Source organism: Portunus trituberculatus, chromosome 43 (genome assembly GCF_017591435.1).
Source record: "Portunus trituberculatus isolate SZX2019 chromosome 43, ASM1759143v1, whole genome shotgun sequence".
Classification (NCBI taxonomy): Eukaryota; Metazoa; Arthropoda; class Malacostraca; order Decapoda; family Portunidae; genus Portunus; species Portunus trituberculatus.
This window is the reverse complement of record NC_059297.1, coordinates 21,010,648-21,033,164: the sequence shown is the minus strand read 5'-3', so window position 1 is coordinate 21,033,164 and position 22,517 is coordinate 21,010,648. Positions and strand designations below refer to the sequence as shown.

Below are 22,517 nucleotides of genomic sequence, written 5' to 3'. Positions count from 1 at the left end.
TGTAGCATCAAGATCAAGATCAAGATGGTCGACAGAATGGTGGCAATAGGGAGCGGAACTCTCACTGCTTAAAGTGGACAATAGTGCAATGGGTGACAAGGTTGATATAACAGCTCATCCTCCTCTCGTAGAGGCTGAGCTAACCTCGCTGAAAGGTAACTAATAGTAGAGTTTACACCAGATCGCAAAATGAGTGGTTTCCTGTTAATTGTTCATGAGGCAACCTGGCGGCGTCCTCAGCAAGCACTTGTACCTTTGTTGATTGTTGCCAGCCTAGCTTAGGCTGGGTAAATTCAACTAAGCATTTAGTATACTAATATAATAAACAGCCATTCTGATGTCATTACGTGTGTGGGGAATCAGTAGGAGATGTTTGCCACCCTCCCTCGTCGCTGTTAAAGCTGACCCAGGACGTCTTCCCTTGGCTTCCTTACACCTGTGTTGCCACCTGAGTTCCTACTGAGCCATGCCTTCTGGCAGGAGTAAAAGAAGTGGTAGAGGCAGAGATCGTGGAGGTGTTAATTCCCGCGTTGCCCGCTCTGGGCCAGCTGTTGTTGACACTGGCGAAGGTGACGTTAGTTCTTACGGCGTCTGTTGCCTTCAGATTGGTGATAAGTCTGCTGGTTGCTATGTCTGCCTTCAGTGGTTTCACCCCAATCTCGAGCGTATGGGTATTTCTCAGGCTTCTATTACTGCTATACTTAGTGAAGGTGTTGGAGGTGGATTGAGGTATGTCTGTACAAATTGTTGAGTAGTGGTGGTGGTGGTCAGGATGGTGTTGCTTTAGACAAAGCAGCTGTTTATGACAGTGCAGAATCTTGCTGCAATTATTGGTTCTTTTGTCCGCCTGTGCTAATTACCGTCAACTATGGAGAGAGAGAGAGACTCTTTCCCACTCCCAAGATCCTCCGCAATTTGTTTTGCTTTCACACACACATTGAAACCATTCCCATGACAACTGACCTACCAGTGACAGGAGTTTACTTTTGTCCACCATTTCACCTCAGCTACAATGGCTACTTACTAGGAAGTCGACTCGAGCCAGACAGACAGGAGTCAAGACTGTGCCTTGTAAGAAAGCTAAGAAAATTGAATATCTCTGTGGATTCTGTCAACAAAGTTGTGCAGCAGACACAATTTTATGTTCAGGCTGCATGACATGGTTCCACCGAGATTGTGCAAAGCTGACTGAAGAGGAATTACATGTCTTGGGAGTGACAGACATTGATTATTTGTGCTCAAGCTGTTGTGGTAAACCTCAAGAGAATAAATTTGACTATCCAAATTCGTTGCAGCAACTGCTTGAGTATACTGGTGCCAACAAATCATGGAATATGTTAAAGAAAGTGTGTGACTGTGAACTGATATTTTTGCACAGTTATCAATTTGATTGTACAGTTGATACATAAACAACATATCCTCATGATGTGTTGCAGCCTGACCACCAAGCTATGGAAATTTTATGCAAGTTCAGGGGTAGTGACAGTAGTTGACGGTAATTAGCAGTGTCCCTTTTGTCCAGCAAATGTCTGGTCTTGCCTATATTTCTTCTAATGTCACCTAAGAGTTGGTCAGGAAGGAAGTATTTGAGCTGAATAAGAGAGAAGTGCAAACACTCAGCTACCACTGTGCAGGAGGCCACCTCTGAGTGCAAGAAGATCTCTGCCAGATTGCTTGGTTTTGAACTGCCTTTTGTGGATATGAGATGTGTTAACCAAGAAAAACATATTTTCAGGGTCTAAGTGGAGAATGACAATAATTGGAGGGATCTTCTCACCAAAGCTAAGTCATTGAAAGACATTCCTGACTGTAGTAGGATTTTTATCCACAGGGGCCTTACTTATAACCAGAGAGACACCTTGTTTGTCGCAGGTCAAGGCAAGTCTCATGACCTGGCCTCTTGGGCCCCAAACTTCTAAATGTATTGTCTTATAAGATATCTACCAATTTGAGAATAGATCATGTCAATGCAAATTACTTGCATGGCAAGCTTAGTTTTGTTAACGACCTTATTTCAGATAAAGTGTTTGATATTATTGGTATATGTGAAGCTTGGTTACATAATGATGTACCTGACTCATATATATCTGTTAAGGGGTACCAATTGTTCAGATGTGATATTAAGAGTAGTATTAGTAAATGTTGTGTATGTCTTTATGTTTCAAATTCTTTGAAATGCACAGCTTATAAGTACTTTTGTCCTAATGTAATTGGTAGTTAATTGGAGTTAAATATTTCTATTATGATGGTATACCAACCTCCTCCTAATATGACAGTTATTGATAATGATCTTATTAATGGTGTCCTCAGTTTCTGTAACAGGATATAATTTTGATGGCAGATTTTAACATTCCAACCTTAAAGTGGGATGGTGATAATTCTAGTTTTCTCCCTCTGAATAAGAATGCTACCTAAGCATATAAGTATGGTATGTATAGGGTACAAGATCTAATTCTGTGTATAAATCATATTTAATTTTGCTTCCATCCCCTTTCTTCCAGCAAACTTGGGGCATACAAAGGTTGCCTCCACAACCAAGACCAGCTTCTATACTACTTTATATTTGCAATCGTTATGTCTACAGTAGATGTGTGGTTTTCTACTTCTCTCTATTTTGTTTGATTATTGCATTGAATTGTTGTTATTCCTTTATTCTTGCACCAATCTCAACATAGTTTTTCTTACCTTTCTTATCAGATTGAGTTCATTTTGATCCCCTATATACCCACCAGAAATTGTTAATAATGCTGACAACAATCTTTAAAGATTTATGTGTTTTTTGAGGAACAAGCTTATTCACTGAATAAAGTGGTTGATGGAGGGAGTGGACTCGGTAATCAAGTTGTTAGTGCTAAATCAATAAGGAATTTTAAAATATGATCAGATAAAGATATGGACAGGGATGATAGATGGAAGTATTCATACAGAGACTGCCATGTCTAGGCCCAGTGGCCTTTTGCAGCTTCCCTTATTTATATGTAAAACAAATAGAATATGACACTTGCTCCCGTGCCCACAATCTTGAATCTTCAGAATTTTCTACCATCTGGCTAAGACTTCAATGTCACTCTCTAACTAAATTCATCTGTGCTGTATACCTCTCACCTAACTCCTCTGACTATGTAAAATTCTTTGACTATTTGACTTCCAAGGTGGAGCACATCTTATCTCACTTTCCTTTTGCTGAGATCTCCATTTTAGGGGATTTCAATGTTCACCACCAGCTTTGGCTTTCATCTTCTTTCACTGACCAACCTGGTGAACAAACCTTCAACTTTGCTATCCTTCATGACCTAGAGCAGCTAGTGAAGTTCCCTACCCGTATTCCTGACCGCCTTGGAGACACGCCCAACATTCTTGATCTTTTCCTAACCTCCAACCCTTCTGCTTACTCTGTTAAACTTTCCTCTCCGTTGGGCTCCTCCGACCACAATCTAATTTCCGTTACCAGTTCTATCACTCCAGTGCAGCCTCAGGACCCGCCTAAGCGGAGGTGCTTCTGGCATTTTAACTCTGCTAAGTGGGAGGAACTAAGGCAGTACTATTCTGATTTCCTTGGGATGATTATTGTTTTCATGTCAGAGATCCTTCTCTTTGTGCCGAGCGCATAACAGAGGTGATTATCTCTGGCATGGAGCTATACATTCCTCATACTTTCTCTAACCCTAAAGCTAAAAAGCCTTGGTTTAACTCTGCTTGTTCTCGTGCTGTCAATGATAGAGAGGCGGCTCACAAACGGTTCCGTAGCCATCCAACTGCTGAAACTCATGCCCTATATATTTCTGCCCGTAATCATGCCAAATCTATTCTCCAACTTACTAAAAACTCTTTCATCAATAGAAAATGTCAAAGTCTTTCCAATTCTAACTCCTCTCGAGATTTCTGGCATCTAGCCAATAATATCTCTAACAACTTTACTTCTTCGTCTTTCCCTCCTTTACTTCATCCAGATGGCTCTACAGCTGTCTCTTCTTTTTCTAAAGCTGAACTCTTCGCTCAAACCTTTGCTACCAACTCAACTTTGGATGATTCTGGGCATATTCCTCCTACTCCTCCACCCTCTGACTACTTCATCCCTAAAATTAAAATTCTTTATAAAGACGTTTTCCTGGCCCTCTCTGGCCTTGATTCTCGGAAGGCTTACGGTCCGGATGGAGTCCCTCCTGTTGTTCTCAAAACTGTGCTTCCGAACTCGCTCACTGCCTGGTCAAACTCTTTCATCTGTGTCTCTCTACTTCTATTTATCCTTCTTGCTGGAAGTTTGCTCACATTCAACCTGTCCCTAAAAAAGGTGACCACTCCAATCCTTCTAACTACCGCCCTATAGCTTTGATTTCCTGCCTTTCTAAAGCCTTTGAGTCTATCCTTAATAGGAAGATAATGAGGCATCTATCAGCTCACAACCTTCTCTCTGATTGCCAGTATGGTTTCCGTAAAGGCAGATCTACTGGTGATCTTCTTACTTTCCTAACTGAATCTTGGTCATCCTCTTTAGGGACTTCGGTGAAACCTTTGCTGTCGGCCTTGACATATCGAAAGCCTTCGATAGAGTCTGGCACAAATCTTTAATTTCTAAACTACCCTCCTACGGATTCTATCCTTCTCTCTGTACCTTCATCTCCAGTTTCCTTTCCGATCGTTCTATTGCTGCTGTAGTAGACGGTCACTGTTCTTCCCTAAAACTATCAACAGTGGTGTTCCACAGGGTTCTGTCCTATCACCCACTCTCTTTCTATTATTCATCAATGATCTCCTAAATCTGACTCAATGCCCTATCCACTCCTATGCTGATGATACCACCCTGCATTATTCAACAGCGTTCAACAGACGCCCAACCCAACAACAATTAAATGACTCAAGGCGAGATGCTATAGGACGCCTAACTTCTGATCTTTCACTTGTTTCTGATTGGGGCAGAGAAAACCTGGTTTTGTTCAATGCCTCAAAACTCAATTTCTACAACTATCTACTCGACATAACCTTCCAGACAACTATCCTCTCTTCTTCAATAACACTCAACTTCCCTCTCCTCTACATTAAACACACTCGGTCTATCCTTCACTAAAAATCTAAACTGGAAATTTCACATCTCTACTCTTGCTAAATCAGCTTCCAAGAAGTTAGGTGTCCTATGGCGTCTTCGTCCATTTTTCTCTCCTCCCAGCTGCTTGCTCTGTACAAGGGCCTTATCCGCCCGTGTATGGAGTATGGCTCTCATGTCTGGGGATCCACACACAGCTTTACTAAACAAGGTGGAATCTAAAGCTTTTCGTCTTATCAACTCTTCTCCTCTAACTGACTGTCTTGATTCTTTAAGTCACCGCCGCAATGTTGCATCTTTATCTGTCTTCTACCGCTGTTTTCATGCTGTCTGCTCTTCTGAACTTGCTAACTGCATGCCTTCCCCTCCTGCGGCCTCGCTGCACAAGACTCTCTACTTCTTCTCATCCCTATTCTGTCCATCTTCCTAATGCAAGAGTTAACCAGTATCTTCACTCCTTCATTCCCTACACTGGTAAACTCTGGAACTCTCTACCTGTGTCTGTATTTCCACCTGCCTATGACTTAAACTCTTTCAAAAGAGGAGTGTCAAGACACCTCTTACGTTAACTGGACCCTCCTTTTAGATTTTTCTGTTTTTTCTCTTTCTACTTTTCTTTTAACAGGGCCTGGCAACCAGCGGGATTTTTCTTTTTTTCCAACACTGTGTTTGCCCTTGGCCAGTGCCCTTGTAATGTAAAAAAAAAAAAAAAAAAAAAGCTTTGGTCTTTGATTACAACATGAGTCATTCACAACTTTTTTTTCAGCATTGTCCTTCAGAGACTATCTTAAGTCAGAGCTGCGGCGTGGATACCTCCTTGAAAATGATGAGGAGAGATATACAGCACGACGGGAGAAGGTTTATACGTTCTTCAAAATTCCAAGAGAGGTTAGTAACAGATGGATTTTGATTGCAATCTCTCTCTCTCTCTCTCTCTCTCTCTCTCTCTCTCTCTCTCTCTCTCTCTCTCTCTCTCTCTCTCTCTCTCTCTCTCTCTCTCTCTCTCTCTCTCTCTCTGCCTTGTCATTGATTTTGTGATTTTTCTTGTGATAACCAAACTGTTGTAAAATTCAAAAGGTAGTTGGCCTTAGCTCCTCAAGATATTTGAATGTTCATGGCAGAACTAATTTACAAAATCTGGTTCCATCATGTTTTCTTTCATACCAGAGGAAAGGTATTCCTTTTCAGTGTACAATGTTGGTTAAATTTTTTTGTTATTTCTTTGATTTTTATTGAAAGGTAAAAAGAAAAATTATTCTTTTCATTTTCTTTCATTTTCCTAGACAGTTTGTTGTTAAGAAGAGAAAATTGTACTTACACCCATTGTCTCTTCATATTATGCAGACGCATTTCAGTTTGAGTTGGAAAAATTTTTATCGCATGTATTCTGTATAAGAATGTTATGTTCTATTGTGATGGAAGCCAAAAGGAAGGCAAGGAAATAAAGAGACAGTGTAGAAGTTGCCAGGTGTACTGTTGCCTGGCTGACAGCAACTCTTTGTCTGCTGCCAGGCTTTTCTCCAGCTATCATTACAGATTCGAATGAACGATACTAGTACAAAGAATGCTTTATACTAATAAAACTTAATAAGTCATTACATATGCAACATGTTCTCTTTTGAAACTTTTCTGTATATACTTGTCATAACATGATTTGGAGCACCAGAAAAATGCTGAGAAATTTATCTAAAGGCACAGCAATAAACCATGAAAATCATATTAACTCCTTTGGTACCATGCTGTGTTTTCATATTCATTGTGCTTATTATTTGGCAATTTTATACAGCTTCAGAAACTTATGTGGGGATTGAAAGAGTAAAGACTGGTCATTAGTTTTCTGATCTCCATAGACCCTTCCTTATGTAAATATAATCGTCCAATCACATCCCAAAATCATGGTAAAAATGCGTGTCGGTACTGAAGGGTTAATGGAACTTGAATACCCTTCCAGACATGCAAGAGAAACATGTGATTCTGTCATGTTGCTGAACAGGCTAAAATAATGAGCAAGACCCAAGTACATTTTGATTGGTATTCATTGTTTCATTATTATGTACACTACATACTTAACTTTTGCTAATCTTACTATAATGTACACAATCTGATATTTGTTTTGCATTTTGCTCTTTCAGATTGAGAAGTTTGTTGCTTATGGCTTCTTCCAGTGTGCTGACTCCTTCTTCTTTGTCTTCACTTTCCTGCCTGTCAGATTCACCTTGGCCATCTGGTCTCTGTTGACTCGTCCCTTCAGAAAGGTGTTTGGGTGAGATAATGATGGACTGTTGTTTTTTAATACAGATGCTGCCATCAAGTAAAGAGGTATAGGTGTGCCATCTTTTTTGCTCACTGTTCAGTATTATTTTCAAGGCAAATCTTGGTAAGAATTAAAGATGTTTTGATGCTTATGAATCTTTTTTTTTTTTTTTTATTATATAATTCTTATAACTGTGCTGACAGAATGTGCTATATGTTGGAAGTTAAATTGTCAAAGAATTTCTTAAAGTCAGAGGAGTTATGTGAGAAGTACAGCACATATAAATTTTGTTAGAGAGTAACTCTAAAGTCTTAGCCAGATGGTGAAATACTCAGAGGATTCAATAGTGTGAGCACAAGAGCAAGTCAAGCTATTGCATACATTGATGCAGCATCTAGCTTTGAAATGCAAATGAGGATAGAGAAAGTAGGAGGACACAGAAAAGGTGCTACTGTCAGTTGCCTGAGACACCTGCGCTTAGTTATAAGACTACAAATGTTGCAGAAATTAATGAAGGAAAAGTTGAGAAAGGTTAAGAAAGTGTATGTGAGTCAAGTTGATGGTATTAAAAGGAGAGAAAGGTCACTTGGGAGATAGAAGAATAAGTTAAAAATTTAGGTGATGGTGTTGGTAGATGTAGACTGCTTGAACAAGCAAGAAGAAAATATCCTGGTAGAGCAGATGGAAGCTTCTTTACTACCACTGCCCCCTTAGGAGATGCTTTTAGAAAAAGTAAGGCATCATAACTTAATGTGTACAGTACAGTGAAATAAGTCCATGTATTTATTTATTTATTCTCATTTCTAACTTACTTTATATTGCATTTATTTTTATTGATAGCACAAAGTATAAACCAATAATCATCTTTTTTTTTAAGGGTAAAGCCTATGAAAAGATTCTGTTAATTTGACAGTATTCCAGTTTTAAATAAATTTTCTTAACAGATTGTACTTCAGCAAAAACAGGAGGATATTGAAACCAGCAGAAATTGTTGACTTGTTAAAGGGTGTAATGGTGCTGGTGTGTTGTTACCTGATGGGATACATAGACACATCTGTCTGCTATCACATTATCAAGACTCAATCAACCATAAAGCTTTACCTGTTCTTCAACATGCTGGAGATTGCAGATCGGTAAGATCAGAAAAGCTAATTTCCATTAATCACGTCTATTGATTTCTTTTCCTGTCTTGAAAGAAAGAAAAGGTATTTTTACAGAACTGAGTGGATGACTGTTTAAATTCTTTTGCATAATGATGGTAATGACTGAATATGCAAGATAAACAATGCTCTTTGGGGTGTTTCAGGCTTATGTCGGCATTTGGTCAGGACACTTTGGATGCTCTGTTTTGGACAGCCACAGAACCTCGTGGCAGGAAGCGTGAACATTTTGGGGTACTGTTTCACCTTCTTGTCGCCATTGCCTATGTGGCTCTACATTCTACCATTGTGTTGCTGCAGGCTCTCACCCTTAATGTGGCCATCAACTCTGACAACAAAGGCCTTCTGACCATTGTCATCTCTAATAATGTAAGTGATGATGAGGGATACTTTTGTAGAGTAGACTGGTAATATCTTGAGTAAACATATGAATTTGATTGTTACTAGTCTTCTTTTTGCAGTTTGCAATCATATTACAATTCAGGAAGATTTATAGGTTTACAATATATTCAGTCTTCTTGAGGGTTTTTTTTTATGTCAAAGAGGTAGAGGCTATGGTCAAACAAAATTATGATTTAAAAGAAAAGAAGAAGAAAAACAGCCTATTAAAGTTGTTGGTCCCTGAACAGAGTCAGAAGTGGTCCTTAAATATTACAGGATTGGTTTCTTGAAACCTCTCTCTCTTGAAAGTCACAAGGAGGAGGAACTTTAGAAGCAGAAAGGGACTTACAGAGTTACAACAGACATGCCTAGACATTTACATATTTACCAGTAATGTAATAACATCTGTGAATAATATCCAGCTTCACTTCGAGAGTAAGAGACTTCCTGGTCTTCTTGGGAACTCTAGGCCACATTGCAGGGCGTTTTGGTGGTAAATTGAGTGAGTGAAGACGAGCTACTGGTGACACTATTATAGGAGTGAGTGGTGCGTGTGTTGTTGGCGAGGCTTGATCTTGATCTTAATCTTGATTCTACAGGTGTCCCAGGATTTCTCCTGAGGCAGGCCTTAGTATTTGCAGCTCCTGGTGTATTCAAAAGCTTGTCGGTTTGCGTGATATGGTGGGGCTTTCAAACTTGGAAAAAATTACCTGGATAAAACTTCATTAAAGCGAGTTTGGTGTTCGTTAAATGAGCAGATGATAGTAAAATGAAACCTTTGTCGTAGCGAAATTTCGTTGTGTGAACTTCGTTAAACGGGGGTTGCCTGTACTATCTATTTATATCTTTTTGATAGTTTAACCATAAGTCATTGCCCAGGGGGTGGGTGACAAGGTCCATCCTCCTCCTTTGTTGTATTTCATTATTAATGCAACAATAAATGTATCAATCAATCAGTCATTCTAATGACTGCGGCAGCATAAGCCACAACTGGTGGATGGGGAACGGGGATGCCAGGGAGCCTTTGTTTACAACCACGTGTGTGAATATTTGGCTATAAGGTATTTTTTCGAGTATTAAATTGAACTTTTGCATTTGAGCATTGAAAAGTTTGACTATTTAGACGTTCGAGTATTGAGTCTCCACTATATTTGCCAATGCTGTACAGTACTGTCATTCCCTATAGCTGCTGGGCTTCGTGGAGTTTTCTTACAATAGGTATTTTGGGTAGAATTCTCACGGGGTTCGTGTTCATGGATGATTTATAAATTGGGTGGAAATCTGAAGTTTCTGTTTACATAGTATTTTGTGAAACCTTATACATGTTCTTTTACTTTACAGGCTGGATTTAGGGATTTTTATAAAATGGTATAAAAATAATGAGAAATCATGGCTAAGCATACTATTGTATTTGATGTCTCATAAAATGGACCTTTTCTCCAAGAAAAGTCTCAGAAATGAGCCTGCATCCTATGAGGCCAAGGTTCAGTATTGAGACAGTGGTTAGTGGTAAGTCAATGGCAACAGAGCCTCTAAAATCAAACCACAGACATCCTCACACATGTCAACAAAGTTTTGATTTGTACTACACCAAGGTAACAATATTTAATAGGTCATACTTACCGGTAATTCACATAGAATGACACTAGTCAGGAAGAATTTACCTAAGAGACCATTCACCATGCATTGCATGAACCAAAACAAAACATGTGATTGGTGATCTTGATCTTGACATGGACAAACTTCACTGCGCTCTTTATAGTGTGATGCTGTTACTCCTTGAGGTAAAGACACACTTTCATATAATTAGAATTGCACTTATCTTTTAACATTTTTACCTTGCAAAAAAATAATGATCAAAAAAGAAAAAAAATTGGCAATTATTAACCATGTAGTCTTTCACAGTCACTACTGATGCTATTTACCAAGTACATGTTTGCATCTCACATCAGGATTGGTATATAGGGTACTAGCTAATATTGAAGTTTTTAAATGCAAAATACTTGGATCTAATAATAATATGAATGCATATAAGAGTTCAAATGTCAGGTTAAATCCTTCACTTCATATTCAGAAATGTCAAAACTGGATGCATCTTATGAGCCATCAAATACTGTATTTTTTATTTTACTTTTATTTATTTATTATTATTATTATTATTTTTTTTTTTTTTTTTTACTGATGAGCAGACTAATATTTTGAACCAGTCTCAAGCCTGGTCAGTGGACAATAGTCTTTGATGGGATGCTGAATGCCACATGTGGAAATACATACATGATTAGCAGTGAAAATGTTGTTGGGGAAGGTGCCAAATCAATGAATAAGCTAATACATATGCTATTGTTGGGGAAGGTTCCCTATCACATCAGATGGCTGTTATCCTATTCTTTGCCATTCAACCTTCATTATGAGCTCCCATCAGTGGACTGTGCTGTAGGGTCTCCAAGGACAATTGGTTTGGTGGAAATCATACAATGTAATTTGAAAAAAAAACATCAATGATAGATGAAAGTTATAAGTGTACTAAAAGAGATGGAAGTGTGATGAAGGCAAAATGCAGTGAAAATTAGGAATAGAATAGGAAGACAGAAAATCTGAAATACATGAAGGTCCCAATGATATGACCAGTTAAATTCCCACTTAAATTGTTTGTTATAGTGAATACTTATATGTATAATGAAATGTAAAACTAATGAGAAGAAATGGGTTAGATTCCATGACCATTGTCTAAAGTAAGTTTTCAAACTAAAAAAGCTATACTTATTACAAAACTGTTGATAAAATAAGCTGAAAGAGAAAAACACATAGCATAAAATTTGCATAACACTCATCAATGCATAATTGATGCATCAAGGAGAGTAATTCACTCACTACTATTTTCATCTTAACAATTTCTGTCTTCTTTCCAAATGTTATTGTTATTATAGCTTGTTTGGCCTTATTGTTAGGACTCGCACAAGAACTCATTGGCTGCTTGGGAGGCATAGTTAGCACTAGAGAGGCAAAATAAGGCACAGTCTACACATACATGTGGTCAGTCACACACACCACTATGCCTAAGACTGAATGAAAAACATTAACAATAACACTGATACCCTAGCACTGATCATTCACATAAAGCACTGTACACTGTTTGTGTACTGTATTACAGTCAACCCTCGGCTATCGCGACTTCAGCTATCGCGTTTTATTGCTATCACACACCCATGAAAAGTTGCTAAAATTTCATTATCGCGACCTCAGATGCCTGCTATTGTGCGCCCAGCCATGACATCATGGGATATATGAGCGCTCATTGGCCAAAATCGCCTTCTCGCCAAGATCAATTCAGCTATTGCATTTTCGGCTATGGCGCGGCTATTTCGGCCCCAATTGGGCGCGATAGCAAGGGTTAAGTGTATATGCTTGCAAACAAGATGATAATAGAGTACAAGTAGGTATGATAACTAGCTAGCTGTAAGGACATAAGCGGGAGTATGAGATACCCACTTGAATTTAAAGGGGGACTGGCAGGTCAATGAATGGTAGATAGGGAACATAGGAGTGGTGCACAATTGTCATGAAATGCTCATAAACATCACTGCACACAGGAGGCTGCAAGAAGGTTCACATTTTAAACTGTAATTTTACTTGCTTTGGACTAAATCTTGTATGATTGTATAAAAAGAATATCAAGCCCATAATTTACATATCTTGTATAATTGGTTTTCATGTGATGGATGGTCATGTAACAATAGCTCTTTTTAGTTTACAAACTGAGATTGAAGATGGAAAAATGCAGGTCATCATAACTATGAATCATCCAGAATGAATATTTGGTGTTGAAAAGATATAATAGCAATAGAGGACACTAGAATATTCCTGCAAAACAAGTAAGTGTCCAACTTATAAGTTCAGGAATCTAGAATTATAAACTTTTGATGGAGGAAGAGGAAACAAAACTACTTGGGTGAACTATTGAAAAAGACTTAGTAGGTAACAGAAAGCAAGAAGTGTGAAAGAAAATAAATATAAGAAAAAATAGATAAATGATATAATGAAGTAAGAGGTTCAGAAAATAGACAATCTGCCTATTCCTAGTACTAGGATGTATTTGTTACCTTAGAAATGTATTTTGTAGCTGGTACATATTTACATTAGCAAGGGAGTGTTGTATTCCATACCTGGTACATATTTCCATGATATTATCTTATGCTGTAGATTATCATATGTCACTTTTTTTTCAGTTTGTGGAACTGAAAGGTGCAGTTTTCAAAAAATTTGACCGGAATAACTTACTGCAAATTTCCTGCAGTGATGTCCGTGAGAGGTTCCACAACTGTGTGCTCTTGTTGGTAGTGGTTATCCAAACTATGAAAGAATATGCCTGGAAGGAGGGTGAGTATGATTTTCAATAAATAGTACTTAGATGGCTAGGTCTTATAATAAGCTTTGAAATTAGATTAAACAATTAGAGGAAAGATTTTACACACACCCACACACACCACATAATAACCACTTGCAACATAACAAAAAACAAGTGCATTCAGTTTATCTCTTGGATAATGTTGTGTATGTTTATTATTATAATATAACTTCATTTAAATTACTATTAACTTAATATGTGTGCTCATTAACTTCACATGCATTATGCACTCACTGTAATGTTACAAATTCAATGCATGATGGTACTTTCTTCTTTAACTGTGGTACCTTTTTTTGACATAGGCTGAGAACAGAAGTCTTAGATATTAGATATTAATTATAACATCTGAATAATGTATATATTTAATACATCTATTGTTGCATGGATATATATATATAAAAAATGTACTTTAGTATGACAGCCGTGATTGTTATGTAATTTTTTCAGAGAGATTATGGATCCTGCTGCCAGACTGTCTGTTAGTCTGTGGAACAGAAATCCTTGTGGACTGGCTTAAACATGCATTTATTACAAGGTTCAATGACATTCCAGCTGATGCATACAAAGACTACACAGTTCTTCTTGCATCAGATCTCATCATGTGCAAACAGAAATATGTAAGTAATCCCTTTCTAAGTAAGTTCAGTAATCATATTGTACTGATTTCTTGTCACATACTTTAATAGAGGAAAAAAAAAAAAATTAAAAGTAAAAGAAATAGGCCAAAAATAAAAGTGACTATTTTTTTTTTTTTTTTTTTTTTGAGTGAAAAAAGAAAAAGCTACTCACAAGATGGATGTCTTAAAGTTGGCTAGGCAGAGGTGAATTCCTGTCTATATCTCATCCCCCTCTGGTCAATTACCATGAGGCTATCTGCCTAATCAGTCTAAGAATCTGATCAATAACAATAGATAAGTGGATGGGCAAGCTGACACTGCCCCCTCTCAGCTAGCTCTGGAGTCTAAGGATGAGTGGCAGCTGATGGACAATGCTCTTGCTGATGGTAGTGTGAACAAAGGAATAACTGATGTGGCATCCTTTCAAGTCCTTAGGGTGTACCTTGTGGTCCTGGTTGTCCTTAGTGGTTCCTTGACTAAACTTGCAGCCTGTCTGTTACTTATAATCTAGATTGGAATCTTCCTATCTCTTCTCTTGCCAAAACAAACTTTCTCACTGCCATAATGCTGCAACTCTTGCTATCTTGTACTACCATTTTCATGCCAGCTACTCTTCTGAACTTGCTAACTGAACTTTCATATCTGTATCTCTATTCTGTCACTTTATTGCATGAGAGTTAACCAGTATTCTCAATCATTCATCCCTTCCTCTGGTAAACTCTGAAACTCCTTGCCTGTTTCAGTATTTCCATTTGTCTATGACTTGAACTCATTTAATATAGAGGTTTCAAAACATTGTATCCCATACATTTGGCTAACTTCTTTGACCATTTGATGACTGGTGTAGGCATTTCAGGATACTCCCCCAAGATTTGCCTTCCGGAATCTCTTGAAACTAGTTTTAAAGCACTGCCCAGTCAGTTAAAGCTAGTTAGACAGCACTCCCCAGTCATCTGAAACTGGTTTCGGATGACTCCCCATCAGGTTGAAATGACTCTCATTATTATATGAAAAGGATTTATTCATGTTTTCTCTCATCCAGAAGCTTAAATATACTTTATAAGAGTAGTTTATATATTTATAATAACTTTTGTTATGTTTTATTATGTTTCTGTGCAATTATTATTATTTATAAATACCTTTTTCTTACCTGAAAACATGAAAAAAAAAAAAACAGGGGTGTGCTTTTTGGGCAAGCTGGAACAGAATAATGGCATTTCAATGCATTTCAGTGGAAAAAATTGTTTCGAGATACAAGTATTTTTTGAGATACGAGCTCCGTTAGAAAAGTGTGTGTGGTTGCAGTGTGAATTCCAAGGTACCATGGCCCTTAATGTTCACCATTAGGTCAAAGAGTTGTGTTTTAGTTTCAGTACTTAAGATGACTCCTTGATTTAGTAGCATAAAAATTGGCAAAAATATTTGTCTTATACTCTGGCATATATGGTACCATTGTGGTGCATGTGAGAAGTTGAGTTTATTGCAGTGTTAAGGGTGATGGAACCACATCTGATAGTTTCTTTGTTTACTGATGAAGTAGTTAATACAGAGTGTGCTCATTTTGAAGTCTAACCCTGAACTGCTGTCTCATTGTAGTAGTGAATCAGTGTTTGTCTTTTAGAAATCATATGTTCACGTGGAAGAGTAATGGGAAAGGAACTTCTAGATGTTATCTCAAGGGACAGAGGCACTTGGCCAGGGTGAGGTGAGATGCCAGCTGTCACCACAGATGTTTTCTCAACAGACAGACACTTGGTGAGATGAGGTGCCAGCTGTCACCTGAGAGAAGTGACATTCCTCTGGGGTACAGGTAGTAGTAATAATTATATTATCTTAGTACAGTACATCATATGTCTTTAATTTTACGCAACATTTTTGTCTGCCCTTTCAGTTCATATAAATGTTGTCTTAAAAAATTAATCTTTATTAAATCATTGATTTCCAATAGGCATACTCGGACCACAGCGATCTGGTGGCAAGACGCATGGGCTTCATCCCCCTGCCACTTGGAGTTGTCATGTACCGCATTCTGAGTCAGTCCATTCGTCTTACTAGTCCTGCTTCTTATCTTGTCTTGGGAGTTGGCTTCCTGTGTCTTCTCTCCTTCAGGTAAGTTTTTTTTTTTTTTTCTTCTCTTTTTTTCTACCTACTTATAGCTTTTTAATTGGTTATGAGGTTAGGTTCTTTCAGCTGTTGGAGTGTAGGTTTTTCTGGCTACCCCTATCCCCTCCCACCTATAAATCACATGCTGTCACATTTCAGGATGATTAGAAAGACAGTGACTCAATAAAACAAGACACAAAGGCTCCCCTTACTTCAAGCCTGCTTTGTTTTGAATCAAATTATTATCTGGACACTTTGGATAAGGCAAAATCTGGATAAACAAGGGTCCAGTATGTGTGTATATTATATATATATATATATATATATATATATATATATATATATATATATATATATATATACACACAGGCAATCCCCGTTTAACGAAGGTTCACACAATGAAATTTCGCTACAACGAAGGTTTCATTTTACTACCATCTGCTCGTTTCAAGAACACCAAACTCGCTTTAACGAAGTTTTATCCTGGTAATTTTTTTCAAAATTTGAAAGCCCCACCATATCACATAAGCTGACAGGCTTTTGAATACACCAGGAGCTGCTGGTACTAAGGCCTGCCTCAGGAAAAATCCTGGGACACCTATAGAATAAAGATGAAGATCAAGATCAAGCCTCTCGTGGACAACACCCGCAACACTCACTCCCCAGTCAAAACATAACAGCCTCAGCAGCAGCTTGTCTTCCCTAGCTCAACTTACCACCAAAACGCCCTGCAATTGGCCTAGTGTTCGTAAGAAGACCAGGAAGTCTCTTACTCTCCAAATGAAGCTAGATATTATTCACAGACACGAGAGGCCAGAAAACTATAGCAGTGCTGGCCACCATCTTGACTCCATATTATACTGTCTCTATTTTCAAGTCAGCAGACTCTATTAAGAAGGCTGGTGAGACCGTATCTTCCTTGCAAGCTAAAGAACCACCTGAACTCATGACTCTACAATGGATAAAATGGAAAGCCTTGTGGAAATGTGGTACATAAGTTTTGTATGCAGTACAATGATGCGCACTTTGTTTACATTCCACAGGTTGCCGGTTAGTGTCTTTCCGTTTCACTCTTCCTCCCTTCATAAAGTTAAGATCATCAACATTATAAAGTTACATACATACATACATTAGTGTACATTATAATGACTTAAATTAAACTACCTAAATGTTTAACTTCATAATTTTACTTTCATTAAACCTTTTACTGTACTATGATGCACTCGCTTTGCTTACTCTCAATGGAAGTTCAAATCAGGGGTTAAACTTGTTATAATCGGTTTGCTTAACGAAGTTTTTAACGAAGTGTTTTTAGGAACGTAACCCCTTCGTTAAGCGGGGTTGCCTGTATATATATATATATATATATATATATATATATATATATATATATATATATATATATATATATATATATATATATATATATATATATATATATATATATCGGCTATCGCCCTAATTGGGGCGAAATAGCGCTATAAAAGCGATAGCGAATTGATCTTGGTGGGAAGGCGGTTTTGGCCAATGAGTGCTCAGATATCCCATGACGTCGTGGCTGGCGCGATAACAGACATCTGAGATCGCGATAATGAAATTTTAGCAGCTTTTCATGGGTGCGTGATAGCAATACAACGCGATAGTGGAAGTCGCGATTGTATATATATATATATATATATATATATATATATATATATATATATATATATATATATATATATATATATATATATATATATATATATATATATATATATATATATATATATATATATACAGGCAACCCCGTTTAACGAAGGGGTTACGTTCCTAAAAAAAAACACTTCGTTAAGCAAAACTTCTTTAAGCGAACCGATTATAATAAGTTTAACCCCTGATTTGAACCTCCATTGAGAGTAAGCAAAGCGAGAGTGCATCATAGTACAGTAAAAGATTTAATGAAAGTAAAAATTATGAAGTTAAACATTTAGGTAGTGTAATTTAAGTCATTATAATGTACACTAATGTATGTATGTACGTAGCTTTACAATGTTGATGATCTTAACTTTATGAAGGGAGGGAGAGTGAAACGGAAATACACTAACCGGCAACCTGTGGAATGTAAACAAAGTGCGCATCATGGTACTGCATACAAAACTTATGTACCACATTTCCACAAGGCTTTCCATTTTATCCATTGTAGAGTCACGAGTTCAGGTGGTTCTTTTAGCTTTCAAGGAAGATGAGGTCTCACCAGCCTTCTTAATAGAGTCTGCTGACTTGAAAATAGTAGACAGTAGATGGAGTCAAGATGGTGGCAAGCAATGTTATTAGTTTTCTGGCCTCTCTTGTCTGTGAATAATACCCAGCTTCACTTCGAGAGTAAGACACTTCCTGGTCTTCTTAGGAACGTTAGGCCACATTGCAGGGCGTTTTGGTGGTAAGTTGAACTAGGGAAGATGAGCTGCTGGTGACGCTGTTATGTTTTGACTGGGGGGAGTGAGTGGTGATCTTGATCTTGATCTTGATGCTATAGGTGACACAGAATTTCTTCTGAGTCAGGCCTTTGTATCGGCAGCGCCTGTGTTGTCCACGAGAGGCTTGATCTTGATCTTTATTCTACAGGTGTCTCAGGATTTCTCCTGAGGCAGGCCTTAGTACCAGCAGCTCCTGGTGTATTCAAAAGCCTGTCAGCTTGCATGATATGGTGGGGCTTTCAAATTTGGAAAAAATTACCTGGATAAAACTTCGTTAAAGCGAGTTTGGTGTTCGTTAAACGAGCAGATGGTAGTAAAACGAAACCTTCGTTGTAGCGAAATTTCGTTGTGTGAACCTTCGTTAAACAGGGGTTGCCTGTATATATATATATATATATATATATATATATATATATATATATATATATATATATATATATATATATATATATATATATATATATATATATATATATATATATATATATATATATATATATATATATATATATATATATATATATATATATATATATATATATATATATATATATATATATATATATATATATATATATATATATATATATATATATATATATATATATATATATATATATATATATATATATATATATATATATATATATATATATAGGGGTATATATATATATATAAGCTGTTCACGCACCCATGAAAAGCTGCTAAAATTTCATTATCGCGACCTCAGATGCCTGCTATCGCACACCCAGCCATGACGTCATGGGATATCTGAGCGCCATTAGCCAAAACCGCCTTCCAGCCAAGATCAATTCGCTATTATGCTGCCATAGCTATAGCGCGCTTTTTCGTCCCAATTGGGTAATAGCCAAGGGTGGAAATATATATATATATATATGTATACAGGAATACTCCGCTAACGAACAGGATAGGGGTGTCAAAGCTGTTTCTAGAGCGGACGTAATTTTCCCATAGGAAATAATGGAAATAGGGGGGATGCATTGTGGGCTGATCCCCAACATACCACATGGGTTAGAAAAAAAATTATATATTTTTCTATTAGCTTTTTATAAACCTTGCCCCCAAGAAAGGATTGTTTTGTAATGCATAAAGTGAAATCTTACAGGGAATACCAAAAAATAAAGCAGAGATGAGATCGGCCACAGACGAAGTGGACACTCACGGCGACTCAGCTGCTTCTTCTTCTTCTTGTGACTCTTTTAGCCTGCGTGTTGTCTTTCACCACGATATTAAATATATGTTTCCACTCCTCTATTGCCTGCTATAATGGATATCATATCTTAGAATTCATATACGCTCATGCCATGAGGATAACCTCGACTCTGTGGCACTGAGTGATAGTGAAATACTAATGAAATACGTCACTGGGGAGCCGTGTGGTTTGCCGTGCGGCTGCCAGGAGACGCCAAGTTTGAATTCAAATACCCAAGCGTGCACTCGGTGGTCCATGGCCACCCGACCACTAAAAGTGAATTTTGCCAAGCTGAGATTCGCCAAGTGCGGGGGCTTACTGTACTTATTTTGAATGGCAGGTTGCAACTTTATCACCAGTAGCAAGTCAAATTTTCAAAAAGTTGCAAAGGCTGACCTGCACTTTTATTGAACTGATTAGTGTTTACTCACTTTGATAATTGTTACTGTTTTCAATAGAAACTTATTTAAGCAAAATATTGTATTCAATTGATATTCATTTCAGGGTCTTGAATGGAATCATCATCTTGGGTAAAGCATGTGATCTCATAGAATCTGCTGAGAGGCGCCGTGCAAGAAATGAATCAACATCTGAGATCACAGAGAAGAAATCTAGCAATACTTGTGAAAAAACCTCTACATTATCAGTCAGCTCCAAAAAAACTATGAAGGTTGAGGTGGCAACAAGCCCCATTAGAGGCTGGAGCATGCCACCACCAACAACCTCTTCTAGCGAAAGAATGCCATCCAAAACACATTCCCTTGAAGTTTTTACTCCAGCCTCTGCATCTGCATCTATAGTTTCCACTCCATCAACGTCAGAACCTCCTGCCAGAAGTGACTCCCTTGATTTTTTGGTAGAATCAAAGAAAGGGCTTATGGCCAATAGTATGGTCAATCTTTCTAGTGTGGGCATTAATGAAGGTCCCTTTACCAATGATGCCTCAAGGCAGTATCGATTACAGCATTCTCTGGAAAGTATTATCTCAGTAGACAATACAGATGTGGGTGAACCCACTGGTGAGCATCAGTCTTCTTCATCCTCCCCATGTGCATCACTTAAGTTGATGAATCAAGATGAACAGGCAGAGCGCATCCAGACAGTATCTTTAGTTGCAAATGTCTCACCTGAAGGAGAAGACATTGGGAAAGAATGTGGTGTATTAGAGAATGTATCAAGTGAGGTTCGAAAATTTAAGAGACATCCTTTTGTTTCCTGTGACTCAATAAGGTACAGGGGCTCTACAGATGGTGATATACTGTGATTTTTCCATACCTAATATATTCTTTGTAAGTATTGTATATGTAAATGTAGAGTAGTTTTTGAAAGACATTGCACTACAATATTTCAGGAACATAATAAGGAATATTAGACATTTTCTAATATTTAGAGTTCCATGACAAAATTAGCATGTGCAGTATTGTAAAATATGAAGAGTAATATATATTAAATTTATACCTGTTGTCAATGAATGAATAGGCTTAAATATGACAAGTAGGCTTCTTTCCCTCTCTTCTCACTAGCATACTCATGAGTAGTGATGAAAGAAGTCAGCACGCCGAAAGGTACATAAACAACACAACCCACTCACTACACGGGAAACTCCAAGTCATCCAGTAATCAAATGGTCATCCATACATGTTGCATTTCCATGTATCCTTTCATCATTGTGTATCACCCTGTGATACACTTCTGTGCAACAGGGTATTGTACCCACTTGTTACATATCCTTGTGTGGTGCAACAGTGTCATTCAGTTTCTTCCTGACCATAGCCATGAGTGCAAATGTGCAGTTGGCTGCGGCCGCGTATATTTTTATTCATGAACATCAAATCAGTAAAAGGAAAAAACTCTATGCAAGTAGGGAGATGTACAATGAAACAACTATGTTGGCTGATGTAGAATTCCAGTATGTGACTGGACTGTAGAAGAACTCCTTACTCCACTCCATTACTAGCTAGTGCTTCACACTAAAAATAAGAAAATATATATATATATATATATATATATATATATATATATATATATATATATATATATATATATATATATATATATATATATATATATATCACCCTCACAGAAAAGCAGCATGGATTCCTGAATATGGGCCTGAACTGCCACTACATGACTAAAGGCAAAGTGCTCAGCAAGCACATAGAATTGGAAATACTGCTGGAAGACATTCAGAAACTTGAGAACGACAACAAATTAAGAACATCCCCAGCTTACAAGCTGAAATCATCTGCAAAGCAAATGGCACCAGAAGACACCAACGCAACTCCCTCCCTACACCAGAATTACAGACTGTTGCGCATCGTATTCCGCAGGGCCGATAAGTCATCCATCTTCATCATACTTGACAAAGAAACCTATCTTAGTAAGATGTCTACCATCCTGTTCGACACTTCAAAATTCAGCAAGATCACAAGAAACCCAACAAACATTATCAAGACCAAGTTGAACCACATCATTCGCCAGATTGACAACAAGTGCACGACAAAGCTCCCCCTCATTGAAGGCGACTATAAGTTTGGCTATGCTTATGGGAACGTGAAGACACACAAGGCTGGCAACCTTCTATGCCCCTATCATCAGCCGGACACCCTCAGTCACCTACAAATTAGCCAAGCGTCTCAATGATCTCATTCCATCATTTACACGAGCCTCCTTCAGCCTGAAGTGTACCACAGAATTATTCAATCTCTTGAAAATTAAGCGCCCTCCAACATCATGGCATCATTAGACGTCAATGAATTGATAGACATCATCTGCCAGCACATTAACACTCACAAGAGGAACCCCTCAACATCCCAGAGCTTCACTACACCACCTTCTACAAGCCTGCACTAAAGAAGCCCCTTTCTACGGACCCGACAGCAAGATG

The 22,517-nt window shown here is 37.8% G+C and overlaps 1 protein-coding gene across 1 annotated transcript; it reads left to right on the top strand.

The window, feature by feature from the left end:
• Nucleotides 1-21,121, top strand: LOC123518340 (transmembrane anterior posterior transformation protein 1 homolog). Its single transcript, XM_045279103.1, has 9 exons — nt 1-155; nt 5,808-5,929; nt 7,174-7,304; nt 8,240-8,428; nt 8,602-8,824; nt 13,063-13,213; nt 13,689-13,858; nt 15,807-15,967; nt 20,135-21,121. Exons 1-9 carry the CDS (start codon nt 89-91, stop codon nt 20,892-20,894), a joined length of 1,974 nt encoding a protein of 657 aa, XP_045135038.1. The 5' UTR covers nt 1-88; the 3' UTR covers nt 20,895-21,121.
• The last annotated feature ends 1,396 nt before the right edge of the window (nt 21,122-22,517 follow it).

Bases quoted from the DNA above. Each gene is read 5' to 3' on its own strand.
- LOC123518340 (XM_045279103.1), top strand. From the start codon at position 89: ATGGGTGACAAGGTTGATATAACAGCTCATCCTCCTCTCGTAGAGGCT. The intron at 5,930-7,173 runs GTTAGTAACAGA...TTGCTCTTTCAG, and splicing joins TCTTCAAAATTCCAAGAGAG to ATTGAGAAGTTTGTTGCTTA. The intron at 15,968-20,134 runs GTAAGTTTTTTT...TATTCATTTCAG, and splicing joins CTGTGTCTTCTCTCCTTCAG to GGTCTTGAATGGAATCATCA.